Genomic DNA, 15882 nt, shown 5'->3' on the forward strand with positions numbered 1-15882 from the left:
GCGAGCCCCGGGGGGCGCGTAGGGGAAGGGCCTGGGGACCCGGGGCGGGTCCGTCGGGAGGCGGCTCCACAAACAGCTCCTTGGTGTTAGCAACAGCCTAGGCCTGCGGGAACGAGGGCCGCCCGGCAACGCACCCATGTTTGTCAACAGGGGTCCTGGGCTGCCTGCCCTCGGCCCAGACTTCCCCGCAGCTTCCCGCGTCCGCCTCCGCGTCCTCCCAGTGCGGACCTCCAGTGCTCGGGCAAACGCCGGCATCGACGCGCCCGGGAGGACTCCGCTTCGGCCCACCCCCTAAGCACAAACACAAATAAGGGCATCGCTTTTTCTTAATAAATTTATTCACAAAAAATGAGATTGTAGAGGGTGGGGGGCTGTACACGGGCAGGGCCTGGGGAGCTTTGTACAGGGCTGGGAGACGAGGGGACCTCCTGGTGGAAGGGCATTTTTTAATAAAAAAAATAATGGGAGCTACAACCACACCCTCCCCCCTCCCCGATTAAAAAGACACAAAAATAGACGTCTCTGAGGTAAATGGGGAGCCTGGGGCTTAAGGGTGTTGAGAGGGTGTCACAGGCGCCAGGGCATAAAGGGATGTCACAGGCACCGGGGCGGCTCCTGCATCAGCTGGTAGAACAGCACGTAGCCCTCACTGGATGCCACCTGGTTTTCACTGACGGGGGAGACACTAGGAGGGAGGGAGGGGGAGGGGGTCAGTGGTAACCACCCCCAAATACCCCTCCAGCCTCACAGCACGCAGGAAGCAGCGGGAGCGCCCACCTCTCCCTTCAGCAGGCACTCTGTCCCCCTGGGGCTTCATGTTGGGGACAGGGGCAGGGCAGGGGTTGGACAGGAGGCCTTTCTCACCGAGAGTCATTGTAGACGTGCCACCCAGTCTGGCACCGGCACAAGGCTGTGTAGTGGCCACAGTGGACGCTGCCCGAGTGGTTGCAAAGGGCATACAGCTGATACACGGGGCTTCCTGCCGAGTCAGGGGCCGTGGAATTGTCACAGCTGTGCCCACCCCGACTCTCCCTCCCCTTCGCGGCCTCCTCAGGACCTTCCCCACCAGTCTCACCAGCTTTGTCACTGGCAAAGTCCCCTAGGCTCAGTCGCTGCAGCGGGAAGTCTACACCTACTGAGCTTTTCTTGATGGAACCTCGGGAGGCGGAAAATCGATTAAGATCTAAGCCCGGGTTAAGGAGCATTTGGAAGAGGCAGGGGGCCTCTGAGGGGTACTGAGGTCTCTGATGCTGTCCACTCACTCCCATCCCCGAACGCGCCCTCAAGGTGGAGTGGTAGGCTTTTCCTAAGGAACATTCAGTTCCCAAATGTCCACCTCTGCAAACGTGGGGAGTGAGGAGAAAAATGGGTGGAAGAAGTAAGAATTTGAAGATTAGGATACGAAGCACGAGGATTCGGGGGAATCTCTGTACTGTCAACTTTTTGGTACTTCGTGTTTTCTGCCGACATCGGTCACACACCTGAATAAATGTCAAATGTCAGGTTACTGTGCCCCTCACCTCGACTGGCTTTTCCAACACCCTGACTCGCAAATGTACCATGCTTCCCATTACTTCCGCATCCTCTGGGCCACTCCTCTGTGTCCTAGGAGACTAGGACACACCTGAGACCCCAACACAAACCCAGACAGAGAAATACTCCCCACACGAAAGCATCATGCAACCCCCTGTGCCCATATGGAGCCAACCAGGACCCCCACCCTTACTGTACCCCTGTGAACCCCACATACTGGGGCATTCTCCAGCTCCAGCTCTTCTTCCTTGGTGAAAAGGCTGAAACAGTCCCGCAGAGACACCTTGCCCCCAGCAAACCCTTTCTGGAGGGAAGCGGAGTGCAGGGTCAGTGTATTCTGTGTTTCTCCTCCCAGCTCTCCTCGACCGGCTCAAGCTTCCGTTCTGTTCCTGAGACGCATGGGGTGCCCCCCCACGCCGGGGCTGGGTGGTGATGGGTCACAAACCCACATGTCCCGTCCACCCCTGGAACCCTCTGGAATCCCACCTTGGGGATGGGCAGGGACAGGTCACAAAAAACCTCGAAGGTCGTGGAGCGATACCCACAGGCCTGGCACTTGAGACAACTTTTCAGCTGGCCCACAAACAGGTCTAGGCAGAAGCAAAGAGGCGGGGAAAAGGTCCCTGTGGGATCTGAGACTTCGCACCCGTTTGCCTGACCCCCTCCTCCGCCGCCGACACGCCTAACGAACCCCTCACCTCTTCCACGTGGGCATCGCCCAGTCTTGCGCCCACACCCCGTGAGAGTACCCCGGCTTCCCCGCTGCCGTGCCCGTTCCATACCCACAATCTTGCTGTCTTCTCGCTCCAGGTACCGCTTCCACATTAGGTTGGCGCGGTCATCGTCACTACCAGAGATCAAGGGACATGGGGAGCACCCATGAGACAGCAGGAACACCGCGCACCCCCACCGCCACGGGCGGGACCACAGAGCCCTGACCCACCTAGACCCCAGCTGCTTCTCTGTACTCAGCAAAGAGTCAAAGGAGTAACATTTCTGAGGACTCTCGGGAAATCCGAGGTGAGAGGAAGAAAAAGGGACACAGACGAGGGCGGAGCATGCCGTCCTCCACCGCTCCCAGCCCCGGGAACCCTCATAAATGAGCAGCCCCGCTCCCCTTGGGGACACCGCTGCTGCTCTCCTCCACTCTGCACTGCCTCCCAGGCCAGTTTCTGGGCTAAGCGTTTCCCTGGACCCTACATCCCCAACCCTTTGCTGCCTCTGGGGGGGCCTACCTTAACTCCGGTTCGGCGGGCCGCGCCCCTGCCCGGCGGGGCGGGGAGGGCGCCGGGCTGCCGGCCAGGAGAGGCGCGGCCCTGCGGCCTCGGCGGTTGACCTCCAGGTGCAGCCGCTCCATGAGGAGCTTCAGGAACTCCTGGGCGTCCTGCTGGCTGGAGCCAGAGAGAGGCGGCTGGCCTCACCTAGCTCGCAGCTACCACCCGCCCAGACAGCGGCCCCTGCTCCTGGTGTGCAGCACGTTAGGGCTCACAAACTTGCTGCCAGGGCCCCTGCGAGACCCCCGCCCCCACCGCAGGCACGGCCAGAGAAAAGTCCAACGCCCTCCAGCTCCCCCACCTGTATCCAGAGAAGGAGGGGACGTATTTCTGGAAGACAGCTCGGAACCGAGTGGGATTCACAGCTTCGCAGGAGTCAGGGTGCCACAGGGCACCGATCACGTCCGCGAAGGCTATCGGGGTGGGAGTGGGGAAGGGAAACCAAGGTTAACCACAGAAGAGGCACGGGAGAGGGGGCTCGAAGGGTGGGGACACCGCGGAGAGTCAGCAACGGGGAAAAGACAGACGACCCCCAGATCCGAAGGCTGGGGAAAGGAGGACCTGGGGGGGGGTTGTCGCCCCACCTTCAGTCAGCTCTTGGGCTCGGCCCCCTCCAGGCACCTCTTGCCGGAAGTCCCTTCGCAGACAGAAGTCCCGAAGAGGCCGAGTGCTGCTCAAACACTGTAGCACGGCGTTCAGGAAGCACTGGGGAGCACCAGAGACGGCGCCATTATCTCCCAGACCAGGGGCCGGTAAGCCCCAGGTGTTCCCCAAGTCAGCCAGTCCCCCGCCCAGCGCCACCTCACACTCCTGCTGGAAGGGGGGCTCTCACCGTGTTCCCCAGGTTTCGGAGGCCCACGTGACCGGAGCCCAGGAGCAGCGTGTGGTGAGCCTGGAAGCCAGAGCACAGTCAGCAGGTCCCCGTGTACCCGCCTGGCACCTTCACCTTTCCGCAGCATGCTGCCCGTCGCCTCCCTCCCCCATTCTTCACCCCCAAACTCTCTCCTTTTCCCCTCACTGGGTATTGGGGTCTCCCTACCTCACTGGCCATGAGCAGTAAGCCCATCACAGCTGAGTGGACCACAGATTCAGCCATGGCTGTCCCACTCGGTCCCCACTTACACCTCTGCCCAGCCAGCCGACGCTGCAGCTCCTGGGGCAGCTCCCCCAGCACTGGCATGGTTGCCCAGCTGCTCCCCACCCCCACCTTGCTGCCTCCAAGGCCCCCTCCTGCCCCCGTGGCCCCTTCCTGCACCCTCTCCCGATGGCTCTGAATGCAATCAGCCTAGCTCACTTGGCTGGGGAAATGGGCAACCACACTAGCTCGGATGCTGTGAGCCCGCCCCTCCTCAGCTCCAGAGATTAATCAGGCCTATGCAGTGTCCTGGGAGACAAGGTGCAGCAAGGGAAAGTAAGGGCCTGGGGACCCAAAGGAGAGTTCCAAACGGCTGGGTTGATTGCCTGGGGGCTGAAGCGGCACACCATGCTGAGGAGCCACAGACACCCCGAAAGGGTACTTCGTAAAGGACAGGAAAGTCTAAATGCTGCAGTAGGGGGCTGAGAAAGGGACTTGGGAAAGCGGGGAAGGAAAGCTACATGATGGCAAGAAAGCTCGACACATGGAGGAACAGAGGAATGGGAGGTCACGTGCGCTGGCAGGTCCTCACCATCTTGTCTTCGGAGTAGAAAGGCTCCGAGGGCCGGGCGGATATCACGTGGAAGGTGCCATGGGAAGTAGGGGGCTCTGTCCGTATGCTGAGCAAGGTGGGGGGCCCAGGAAAGCCCCCGAGGCGGCGGAGAGAGGCACTGCGCCTCAAAGCAGGCGGCTCAGGCCGGAGCGCCAAGCGGCTCAGGGCAGCTCCTAGCTCTCCAGCACTGCGGTGCCCTCCCAAGGCAATCCCCGTTGGACGCAAGTCCCCACTGCTCACAGACTTGGAACGGGCTAGGTTGGTCCTGGACGGGAGAGGCAGGGCCACAGTGGGGGGTGGTGAGCCAGGCAGGGGAACGCCATGATCTGCCCGAAGGGGGCCTCTGGGACGTGGGCCTGAGGTCCGTCCCCGTCCCAGGTCCAGTTTCTTGAGCCGTTCCTCAGGTGCACCTGGCCGGGGAGGCAGAGGTCGCAGCATGGGGTTCAGCCCAGGAGCTGGGGTTCGGCTCTCCTTGCTGCGGGCCCGGGGGGCAAACGGTAGTTTGGATCCCACTCGGGGCTGGACACTAACGGGTGGCTCTCGGGTCCGGCCCAGGCGGTGCTCAGAGGCCTGGGGCATTGTGGACACCACAGGCTGGCCCTGGAGGAGAAGAGCCGGTCAGCAGAGTATGGAGGGAAGTGGGACCCTAAGCTACACGGCACTGAGGGCAGGAACCACGTGTATCAGTCACTGTGTCCCAGGACCTAGCGTCCCACGGGAAGTAAATACTTAGTACTCACTGAGTAAATGAATGAATGGGTGACTGACAGCAGCCCACTGCTTTGCCTCTGTGTTCCTCCCCACCTTCCTGCAGGATACGGCTTTACTGAAAAGCCAGTGACGACCCCTAGCTCAGATGTCTTCACAACCTAAGCGCTCATGACAAGTGACCCAGGGCACATCCCGCTTGACCTGGCTGGTCCAGCGGGATGTGCCCTGGGTCACTTCGGACCTCTGGTCAAATAGGGGAGTGGATGCAAGGACAACAGCCCCAAAGACAGCATTCCACCCTCAACCGCTGGCCCTCCCCGCTGTAAATGAAGCCACCTGAACGGGTGTCTGGAGAATCAATCCCTCCCCCACCCCCGAGCTACAACGCGGTGTAGGGCGCGGGGACAGGGGCGGAGACGGAGGACGCGCAAGTCCCCGGCCCTTAATCTCTGCGCTGCTCCCACCACAGCAGGGTTTCGGCGGGTCCGCCCCCCTCGAGGGCAGAAAGGCCGAGCCCGCTGATTGGCTACGGAGCCCGGCGCTGTGTTCCCCGCGGCCCACGGACGCGGTCCCTCCAGCCCGGTTCTCCCAGGCCTGCGGGGCCCTCCGCGCCCCTGCCCGTGTGGGAGGCGTCCTCCCGGGTCCGGGGCTGTCTTCCCCCGCCCCCCGCACCCCCTCGGCGGGTCCGCCCCCCTCGAGGGCAGAAAGGCCGAGCCCGCTGATTGGCTACGGAGCCCGGCGCTGTGTTCCCCGCGGCCCACGGACGCGGTCCCTCCAGCCCGGTTCTCCCAGGCCTGCGGGGCCCTCCGCGCCCCTGCCCGTGTGGGAGGCGTCCTCCCGGGTCCGGGGCTGTCTTCCCCCGCCCCCCGCACCCCCCCGTGTCGCCCAGGTCGCTCCCGCCGCCGGGGCCGCCGCCATCTTTGTTGGTCCCACGGGCCACGGGCCGCCGGCTTCACCGTGTCCCACGGCGCCTGCGCACCCACATTCGGGGCGGGGAGGGGGGCCCGCCGACCTCCTCGGCGCCTGCGTGAGCCCGCCCCCTTGGCTCCGCGGCCGACACCATGGAAACGCAGCCAACTTGAGGACCGCCACTTCCCAGCCCTGCCTAGAATTGTCTTTAAACCACTGCTGCAAACCACGTCCCTTAAGTACGGGGTCCCGTCACCTCTGCCTGTGGCCCATAGGGATGTGGATCTGACAAGTAGTGTGGCCCCGGGCTTGCGCAGACCCTTCCCAGGGAGCGCAGGGCGTGGGTCCAGCACCGCACTAGGGACCGGAAGTTCCCCGCAGGGCATAAAGGCTGGCCCTGCAACACCGCCCCTCAAGCACTTTGCCGGCCAAAGCAGGAGGCTCCCCGGTAAAGGACAAAGGAAGGTCTCAGCAGCAGGGACAGAGGTCAAGATTTTTTCTCATTCCCCAGCTCCCTCCCAAATCAGTGTGGTTGTACATGTGCCTTGGGGCTCGGCCTGCTCACCCTGTGTCAACAGCCACCAACGAGAACCACAGGCCACCAGAAGAAGCAGCTTTTATTGATGAGTTATTTCCGGAAACCAAAAAGACTGTGTACCCACTTTCAACCATCCCCTGTCCTTCCAGGATCTCACACCGCTCCGCCTGGGGAAGGGGTATAAATTACCTTTCGGTTTTTCCAAAGCCCCAGCCTCTCCCCTCCCTGTACAGCCTAACTTAGAAACTCAGTAGCAACACTGTTTTTTCACCCCGGCAATGCTGGAAACTGTACCGCTGCAGCTACTTAGTAACCGCTGTAGGCGAAGGGGTGTGAGTGAAGCGGTCGGATGAGTAAGAAGAGGGATGCACAGGAAAACAGGAACGTAGCCTATCCAAGTCTCAGCCTCAGCGGCTTGATCCTTCATTGGCTGCATTTCTCTTTATGCTGAATCACGCCTTTCTGAATTAGATCGGGGATTTCCACTGCCAGCCATGGACCCAGCTGCAGTACAAGCGAGACCCTATGAGATTACTGTGACCCAGCCAACGCCTCATGTTCCCTAAGTTCTTTTCTAGAGAGATTCTAGGGGAACATGCCCAAGGGAAAACACTGTTATTCCTTGTTTACTCTGTTACTGTTCTTATACTGCTCGTGGCCTAACCCCCATCCCCCTTATATGCCAAACACCCCACACTTACCCCCAGAGCCATAAGATGAGCTAATCCAAACTTGGGCACGTTCCTGGCCCACAAAGGCTTAAAATGATCGGTCAGACATATTTTGCCACCCCTATGGGAGGGACAAGAGGAAAGAAGGTGTTGACATGTAAGATTAACCATAAAGCACAGCAGTCTCTTGGGAGCACAGGGATACTAGTGATCAGAATTGAGAGTAATGTCCGCTACATACTTTGTCCAGGCTTGACAGAGGGAAGCCTGGAGCCCCTCTAGGCCAGCAGACTCTGGGGGAAATTCCTGCCTCCTGGAGTTCTCCCCAAGTCCTTCTTTGACCCTTTCTCATCTCCTATTCAGTCTTACCTGTACATCTTTGCTGTTTTTCCATCCAGCTCAGGGACTGCAATTTCTGGAGCAGTAGTAGGATATGTGATAGGAATCTGGAGGAATTATAAAGCCTTAATAAAACAGAATCAGGATTGAAAGGAACTGATCTAGTCGCACACACACACGTCTTGCTTGAATGGAAATATCTGGCAAACTCCCCAAGCGGCATGTGTGCGCCAGGACTCTAGGCTTGGAGATTAGTAACTGGACCTATGTTTGCTTCAAACCTCAGCTTTCTCTTCCCATTTAAAAAGTTTTCTTTAGTTCTTCCAAGAAAGGTTAGCTTGTTAACAATCACATAATCCCTCCTCTCCTAATAACCTCCACATTTCCTACTCCATCATACGCACGTCAAACTCGATGTCGAACTCATATTTGAGGAGATCGTGGATGTACCAGCATTTTCCAAACCACCTGTAACAAAAACCAAACCTCAGTCCCATTTGCCCATTCTTCTCTATTCAAATGACATCGTCTTGGTTTAGGCGACTAGCCTGAGAGACTCATGAGATGGGAATTGGGAGTCTGGAGTTGTGGGAGGGGACACAGCTAATATGAGGCAGGGAAGCCCAGGCAGTGAGCTCTGAGACACCAAAATGTTCAAGCAGGTAAGACTCCCACCCCCACACCTCCCAGGAGGGTCTGCCTACCGAGTCCCTTCCTTGTTGGACTCCAGTCGGAACCAATCATTGTCCGCATTCTTGTTGTTCTCCACATACTGAAAGCAGAGAATTAGGTCTTTGAGAGGGAAGACGGGGGCAAGGGCAGTCCCCCAACGTCAAAAGAAAAGTGTGTGATTACTTTCTCTCTTGGTATGTTTACCCAACTTTTCGGACATAAGCAAAGCCGAAGACAAAGCTGCACTGATAAGCAGGAACTTGCCCAGAGCAGAGAACAGAATGCTTGGGATTCCACTCAATTTAGCACAAAAGACTTGATGGTAGTGCCTGGGTTCTCTTCTCACCTCTGACAGCGCCTGCCCTCAGCCCACAACTCATTTTATGGTGTACTCCCTCTCTGGAGGACCTCATGTCGTCCTGGGTTTGACTGGCACCCACATGTTGATGACTTCCAAATCTTTATGTTTAATCTAGACCTTTTCTCAGAGCATCAGATTCGTATATATATATATATTTTTAGGCGAGGCAACTCTTGGTTGACCTCACAGATTGCAAGGACCTTGTCAGTTTACAATCCCTCATTTTTTATTTTTTACGCCTACAGCACCTGGTCTTTCCAGGTGGTCTCCCATCCAACTGTATATTGAAATTTCTACCTTCGTTTCACAGGTACCTCAAACTCAAGTGTTTCCCCCTGTCCTTCAGATCCATTTCTCCACTGCATCAATTTCAGGCAGTAGTATTAGCATTCACTGTCACTCAAAACGCTGGGAATCATTCCTGATACTTCCTCTCCTTTACTTTCCTCCACCGATCCTGCTTACTCTGTTTCACAATGTTCCGCTGATTTTACCTTCTGCGTATTCTTCACATCTACCTTTCCTCTCTATTCTCACCGTAACTGCTGAGTTTCGACCGTCATCACCTTTCTTTTTCCTGGATTATTGACAGCCTCCTAATTTATCTCCTACCTTCGATCTTTTCCCTGTCAATTCTATTTTCCTCTCTACTGCCACTGTGATCCATCAAAAGCCAAATCTGGCCCTGTTATTCCTCCGTTTAAAATCCTTTAAAGGTATCCTAAAGCCCCCAAGATAAAATTCAAGTGCTCAAACCGCTCCCTCAAGCCTTGCCTACCACTCCCTGCCACACATTTGATGCCGTAGCAACTCTGAACTACTTGCCTTTCTTCATGCACATCATGGCCATTCTAGCTTCTACGCCTTTGCTCATGCTGTCCCTTTTGACTTGAATGTCCTTCTCTTACCCTCATGTTTTATCTGGCTAACTTATGTTTACCCTTTAAGTCTCAGCTCAAGTCCTGCCTCTTCCAGGAAGCCTTCCCTGAGGAGACCCCAATTGGATTAGGAATCTCTCCACCTTCTTCAAAACATCTTAGCAGTTTCTCCGCCTCCCCTCCCTCCCGCTCTACTTAAACAACGTATTAAAACTGCTTCTGTCCACCTCAGTCCCCTCCACCTTATTTGGTTTTGGACCCCCTTCCTAGGTACTAGCCGTCTAATAAGGGTTTTTTCAAGCGGCAGAAAAGCTGCTGGCCTTTATTATAGACAGAGGTCCCTGTCAGGAAGACAAACTTTCTTCTTCCGCAGAAGGGACACTAGCTGAGAGGATGGCTCGTTCCTGTGCGCTCAGCTCCTCAGCTCTCTGCAACTAACGGCTCCTTCCATTTTCAGCCCTAACCTATGTTCCTCCCTCACGAAGAGTGAAGGCGGGAGCGGGGAGATGCGGACCCGGCCTTAGGCCGCAGGAAACCCTCTGACCACCTCCCCTACATGCAGGAGAGCTGGCACCTGCAGCCAGGGGGACACGTCACCTTCCGGGGAGGCGTATCCCCACAGGAACGGCTGCTTTCGGCCACAAACGCTGGTCTCAGTGTGGCTCCTGACGCGAGTCTCCTCTGCCTGCTCCCCACTATCCGCACCCCCCAATTCTCCAGTTTCTATGAATTTGGGAGTTAAACTTTAAAACCGGAAGCAGCTTCCACACGGAGCAGATTTCTAAGGACACCTGATTGCCCGCAACCGTTCTGCGACGCGGTTGGCCGCGGTAGCACGACTGACCCGGATAAGAGCCTGGTATTCCTCCTTGAGTCGCTGCACCCACAACTCCCGATCTCGAGGTCCGGCGTTAGTCTTCAGCACCGGGATCTCAGACACGACACGCCGGGTGGCCTCGTCCGCCATCTTGGACGAGGGCGCAGGAGAAAGGCGGAAGTAGTTTTACCTGTCGTTTACATGCAGGGCGCCTCCATCTTTACTATGGGAAGATGGGGAGTCGTGCTGCCTTACGACTTCCTTGAATGCTGTCTTTATCGTCTAGTAGCGAAGACGAACTTGTCACCTGCTTGTGGGTACAACGGGGAGAACAGAATAGAAATGAATTGCTCTGTCCTGAATATGGCACCTATCAGTAAAAACCCCCCACAGACTGGTCAAAACGTGACTTCCGCTCATGCTCAGAGAAGTAACCTCAGAAAACCCCTCCGGACGCCTCTCCAAATGGGAGAGTTGTTAGAATTTCAGACTGTTCCAGGCACTGTTCTGCGCACCGTCTTCCTAAAACGCGCGGTTCACGTGTTGTCGCTTCGTTTAAGCTTCCTTAGCTTCCACGTAGTCGGCCCGAGGGCAGTGTAGTCACCCAGTGGAAGGGTACTGGACTCCTGATAAATATTGGAAACCTTGGAGAATCAAATGTAACATACAGTCTTGGCCCTGAAGAATTAACACAATCGTAATAGAGAATTCTTAAGTGGCAAAGGGGTCTAGAGGTCACAGGAAGACGTGCCTTAGCCTAGACATTGTTTTGGTCTGAGCTTAAGCCATCTAGGAAGGAGTCATGTCTCTGTCTCTAGGGCAGGGTACACGGAAGGTTCCCAGAAATTATGCAGAATTTTGTACCTTGACGTTGGTTTTTAAACCTAAACGCATTAGTTTTGGCTTTAATTTACATGTCTCATTTACTCCGTTAATCATTCCAGCCTGTAGCAGTAATTTTGGATCAGATTGTATTAATCATCGCGTTCTATAGTCCATCAACAAATGTGATAAACATACCGTATCTTAATTTCTAATGGCTGAGACCTCTAGTACAGAGTGGAACGGTGTGTTGAGAGCAGACATCCTTGTCTTGTTCTGATTTTTTTTGGGGGGGGAGAGGGGGAGCGTTGTCTTTCTTCATTAAATATGATGTAACCTGTAGCCTTTTCATAGATGCCCTTTATCAGTTTAAGAAAGTTCCCTCCTGTTTGTAGTGTTGAGGGTTTTAATCATGAATGGATGTTGGATTTTTTTCCAAATGCTTTTTCTGTGTTCATTGAGATGATGTGGTTTTTGTGTTTTGTTAGCATGTTATACCTTTTTTCTTTAGAAGTCGGATATTGGTTAAAGCTAAAGCAAAGCTTTTTAATACCTCTGTGGAGCGCTCTCTCCCAGGGGAAATGAAGATGTATTCCCTTTTGCGTGTAGGCACACTGGCATCTTACACAGTGCAGGGATTTGGGATGAGGCTTTGCAATTTAATTGTCATAAGACTTTGAAGATGAGGGAGGGGAAATGGTGACATGTAGGTCAAAGGATACAAACTTTCAGTTATAAGAAGAATAAATTCAGAGAATCTAAGGTACAGCATGGTGACTATAGTTAATAATATAGTGTTGTATATTTGGAAGTTAGAGTAGATGTTAAGCATTCTCGCCATGAAAAAAAAGAGTTAATTACGTGAGTTGATGGACGTGTTCATTATCTTGATCTTGGTAGTCATTCCACAATACATGTATATAAAATCATTACATGTATATCAAATTATCACTTTAAATATGTACAATTATATTTGTCGATTATTCTTTAGTACAGTCGGAGGGGAAAAGACTTTGGAGGGTTACTGTAAACTGCATTTTCTCATAATTTATTCATGCTATAATTTATTCAAGCAGACCCTCATGAATGCTTAGGTCGTGTTCAGTCTTTTGCTATTACAAACAGTGTCCCGGATAATCACCTTATCTACTCACCATTTTGTACATGTGTAATAAATACTTAGATATGGAAATATTGCCTCAAAAGATTTGTGCATTTAAATTTTTATTAATGTCAAATTGCCCTCCATAAATATTAAACCAACTTGTATGACTGTTAGCAATATATGAAATGACAAGTTCTCCCCCCCCAAAAAATCACAGTATTAACAAGTTATTTTTGCCAGTTCTATGATTGAAATGGAATCTCAAGACAATTTTAATGTCCATTTCTCTCATTATGAGTAAGCGTAATAGATTTTCATCGGTTAGCATCTGTTTATATTTCCTTTTCTGTAAATGTTTATATCCTTTACTCCTTTTTAATTATCATTTTTTTCTCGGTGATATACATGAGATTTTTAGTGTGCTTTTTTTTATGAAAGAGATTAGCCACTTGTGATGGGTTATATTTTCCCCAGTTTGTCATTTGTCTTTGATTTTGTTCACGGCATTTTTAAAAGTGTGGAAAAATTTCTATATGATGCCCAGTTAACAGCTTCTGGTGTCACCACAATGGTCTAGCCTATTATTATTATTTAATGATCCCATGTTTTCCTCTACTACCTTTTTTCCTAAAATGAAAGTGGCTTTGTTCCAGCTTAAACAATACAAAAAAATAAAATTATTTCAGAATCCTATCCCAAGAAGTAAAAACTGCTATCATTTAAAGTATATATCCTTCCAGACATCGCTATGTGCACATTTCTTACCTTCTACTTTCTCTGGATTTAATTTACTATTCTAGGTTCTTAAGATGGATGCAAAATTCGTGAATTTTCAGCTTTTCTTTTTTCCTAATACGTGCACTTAGGACTATGCATTTTCCTATAAGCATATCCCATAAGTTTTGGTATGTAGTATTTTTGTTATCATTCAGTTTAAAATTATTTTCTAACTCTGATTGTGATTTCTATTTTTGGGTTATTTAGAAATGGATTTCATAACTTCCAAATGTAAGGACTTTCTAGTCACCTTTTGTTACTCATTTCTAGATTAACTGCAATGAGGGCAAGAAACACACCTTGTATTTCAATCCTTTGAAATTTGTTGAAACTTACTTTATAGCACAATATGGTCAGGTTTAAAAATGTTCCAAGTGTGCTTGAAAATAATTTGTCATTTGCAGTTGTTGGGTATAGTGGAGTATTTACATTGTTGAATCCAATTTTCTTCTCATTATTTAAGTTTTTTATATCCTTACCGATTTTTCGTGGGGGCGTTTCTTGGTTCCAAAAGAGGTATGCTCTATCAGTGAATGAGAGAGGTGTGTTAAATCTCCTATTATAATTATGAATTTGTCTATTTTTCTTTGTAGCTCTGTTGTTCTGTACTATTTGAGGTTATGCTATTAAGTGTATACAAATTTAGAACTTCCAGGCAAGTCGAACTTATTGATATGAGGTGCCTTTATTTCTAGTAATGCTTTGTGACTTCAAGTCTACTATATGTTATTATATAATTTTCATTTGGTTTATGTTTGCATAATATAGCGTTTCCCATTCTTTTACTTTCATTCTCTTTGTACCCTTATGTTTTAGGTAGCTCCCAGTGTTTTATATTAGCTATGACTGGCTATTAAAATCCATAAGGAGTCTACAGCCATGCTACCCTGAACGCGCCCGATCTCGTCTGATCTCGGAAGCTAAGCAGGGGTGGGCCTGGTTAGTACTTGGATGGCAGACCACCTAGGAATACCAGGTGCCGTAGGCATAAGAAATAAAAAAAAAAGTATGAATTTAGGTCTGTTACTGGACCTTCTATTCTGTTACATCAGTTTGTGTATTCACAGGGAATTGCCCCATCTTCATTATTGTAGCTTTATAATACATTTTTATATTTGGTTGGGCTAGCTTCTATTTATTAGGGTTTTTTTTTTTCCAGCATTTTCCTTTCAATTCTTCCTTATTTTAACATGTGAACCTAAAATAAGCTCGTTTTATTTTTAAAAATTTTGCTGATATTTTAATCTAGATCATATTAAATTTGTAGACTTTGGGAGATTAACATCATTATATGCTGTCCCTACCCAAGATTATGGTGTTACTTCCATTTGTTTAAGTGTCTTTTAGGTGAGTAGTATTTTAAAATTTTGTTCACACAGATCATGCATTCTCGTTAAGGTTATTCACAGGCATTTTATCGCTTTTGTTGCCATTGAGTCTTTTCTTTGATTATATATTTAACTTACTGTTTGTTTAGATATGTTTATTTCTGCATGTTATTCCCCACGCACACACTTCACTAAATTCTATTATTTGTAATAATTTTTCAGTCCTCAGAGTTATCTAGGTAAATAAGGTATCATGCAATAATGATAATTACCTTATTTTAGCTGTACAAAAACATATAAGTAGCTAAAGCTTGGAAGAAAACAAGACAGAATGAGGTAATGTGAGAAGTTAGGAAAATCCTTTTTGTTAGTTATAATTTCACTAAGGATTGAACATACTAATAAAATAGTAACAGGATTCTTAGCATTTTAAATGAGTTCAGGGCCTGGACATATGGTGTTCTAGAAATCAGAAGTTATTATGTGAGATTTGTGTCCCCTGTAGGTAACCTGAGGAACTCATAATATGGCAAATGTCCACATTTTTAAAGATGGAAAAATTTGTGTGTGTGTGTGTATTCACTACCCCAAGAGGGAAATTTTAGATGGTGAATTCTGGAAACTAAAAGACTAAGATTAGTAATTCTTTGTAACATTATAGAACAGTTACTAGAGTGATTTATGAGCAATGAGGGGGAAAAAAGCAGTTATCCCCAGATGCCTACATGGTTCATCACGATGTGTCTCAGTCTCCTGAAATGACTTCCTTGCCTCCTGGCCTTTTGCAGGGGTTCCTTCAGCCCAGGACACTTCCCATTCTCTGCAAGAGGCTGGTTCCTTGCTGTTCTTTAGGTCTCAGCTTCCATGCTACCTCTTCAAAGACAGGCTTTCTCTGGTGTCATTTTTTGTCACAGCATTCTGTTCTTTTCCTTCATGACACCCATCTCAATTTAACATGATGTATTTATTTTCCTTCCTTAGTGTCTCTGTCTAAACAGTGAGCTCCATGAAGTCATGTTTTCTTCACCGATGTGTATCTTATCATACATGCCTATCACAGTAAATAACATTAGTAAATGCTTACTATAGATTAAGTGAATGACTTTCATTGCTAGTGTTACTCGATTAGCAAACTAGAACATCATAGAGACAGAACATCTTGATTTCAGGAAAAATATGTTTCCTAATAAGTTCTTTGAAAAAGACAGAGAAGGGGCTAGAATATAGGAGCATTTTTATTTGAACGACTAACCAAAGAAGAATTGATTAATTCTCTAATTGGCTTGTGGGGTTGGTGAGACAGGATTGTATTTTGTCGTGGTCTGTAGGATGACCAATGACATAGAAAAAGTCACCCCCGTGGGGGCAGCAGAGAGCAGCTATAAAAAACCTGAATTTCTGAAACCTGGTGAAAATCGTTACAGATGAGTATTAGGAAACATTTATTGAGCACTTACAA

At 50.4% G+C, this 15882-nt stretch overlaps 2 protein-coding genes and 1 non-coding gene across 3 annotated transcripts; 1 reads left to right on the plus strand and 2 right to left on the minus strand.

Moving 5' to 3' along the window:
• Nucleotides 1–320: 320 nt before the first annotated feature.
• On the minus strand, nucleotides 321–5771 carry USP21 (ubiquitin specific peptidase 21). The gene is made up of 13 exons (XM_006907868.3): nucleotides 5236–5771; nucleotides 4475–5095; nucleotides 3640–3699; nucleotides 3392–3512; nucleotides 3109–3220; nucleotides 2769–2924; nucleotides 2316–2380; nucleotides 2020–2123; nucleotides 1751–1837; nucleotides 1403–1481; nucleotides 1076–1183; nucleotides 865–979; nucleotides 321–685 (listed from the first exon to the last, which is right to left on the minus strand). The coding sequence occupies exons 2-13, from the start codon at nucleotides 5072–5074 to the stop codon at nucleotides 595–597; spliced, it is 1698 nt and encodes a 565-aa protein (XP_006907930.1). The 5' UTR covers nucleotides 5075–5095; nucleotides 5236–5771; the 3' UTR covers nucleotides 321–594.
• A 943-nt stretch (nucleotides 5772–6714) lies between these two features.
• Nucleotides 6715–10784, minus strand: UFC1 (ubiquitin-fold modifier conjugating enzyme 1). Its single transcript, XM_006907869.3, has 6 exons — nucleotides 10419–10784; nucleotides 8368–8435; nucleotides 8068–8131; nucleotides 7694–7770; nucleotides 7355–7445; nucleotides 6715–7157 (listed from the first exon to the last, which is right to left on the minus strand). The coding sequence occupies exons 1-6, from the start codon at nucleotides 10539–10541 to the stop codon at nucleotides 7077–7079; spliced, it is 504 nt and encodes a 167-aa protein (XP_006907931.1). The 5' UTR covers nucleotides 10542–10784; the 3' UTR covers nucleotides 6715–7076.
• A 3180-nt stretch (nucleotides 10785–13964) lies between these two features.
• Nucleotides 13965–14083, plus strand: LOC112476521. Its single transcript, XR_003045121.1, has one exon. It is a non-coding gene; the product is annotated as a 5S ribosomal RNA (ribosomal RNA).
• Nucleotides 14084–15882: the final 1799 nt, after the last annotated feature.

This window comes from Pteropus alecto, unplaced genomic scaffold (assembly GCF_000325575.1).
Source record: "Pteropus alecto unplaced genomic scaffold, ASM32557v1 scaffold101, whole genome shotgun sequence".
Classification (NCBI taxonomy): Eukaryota; Metazoa; Chordata; class Mammalia; order Chiroptera; family Pteropodidae; genus Pteropus; species Pteropus alecto.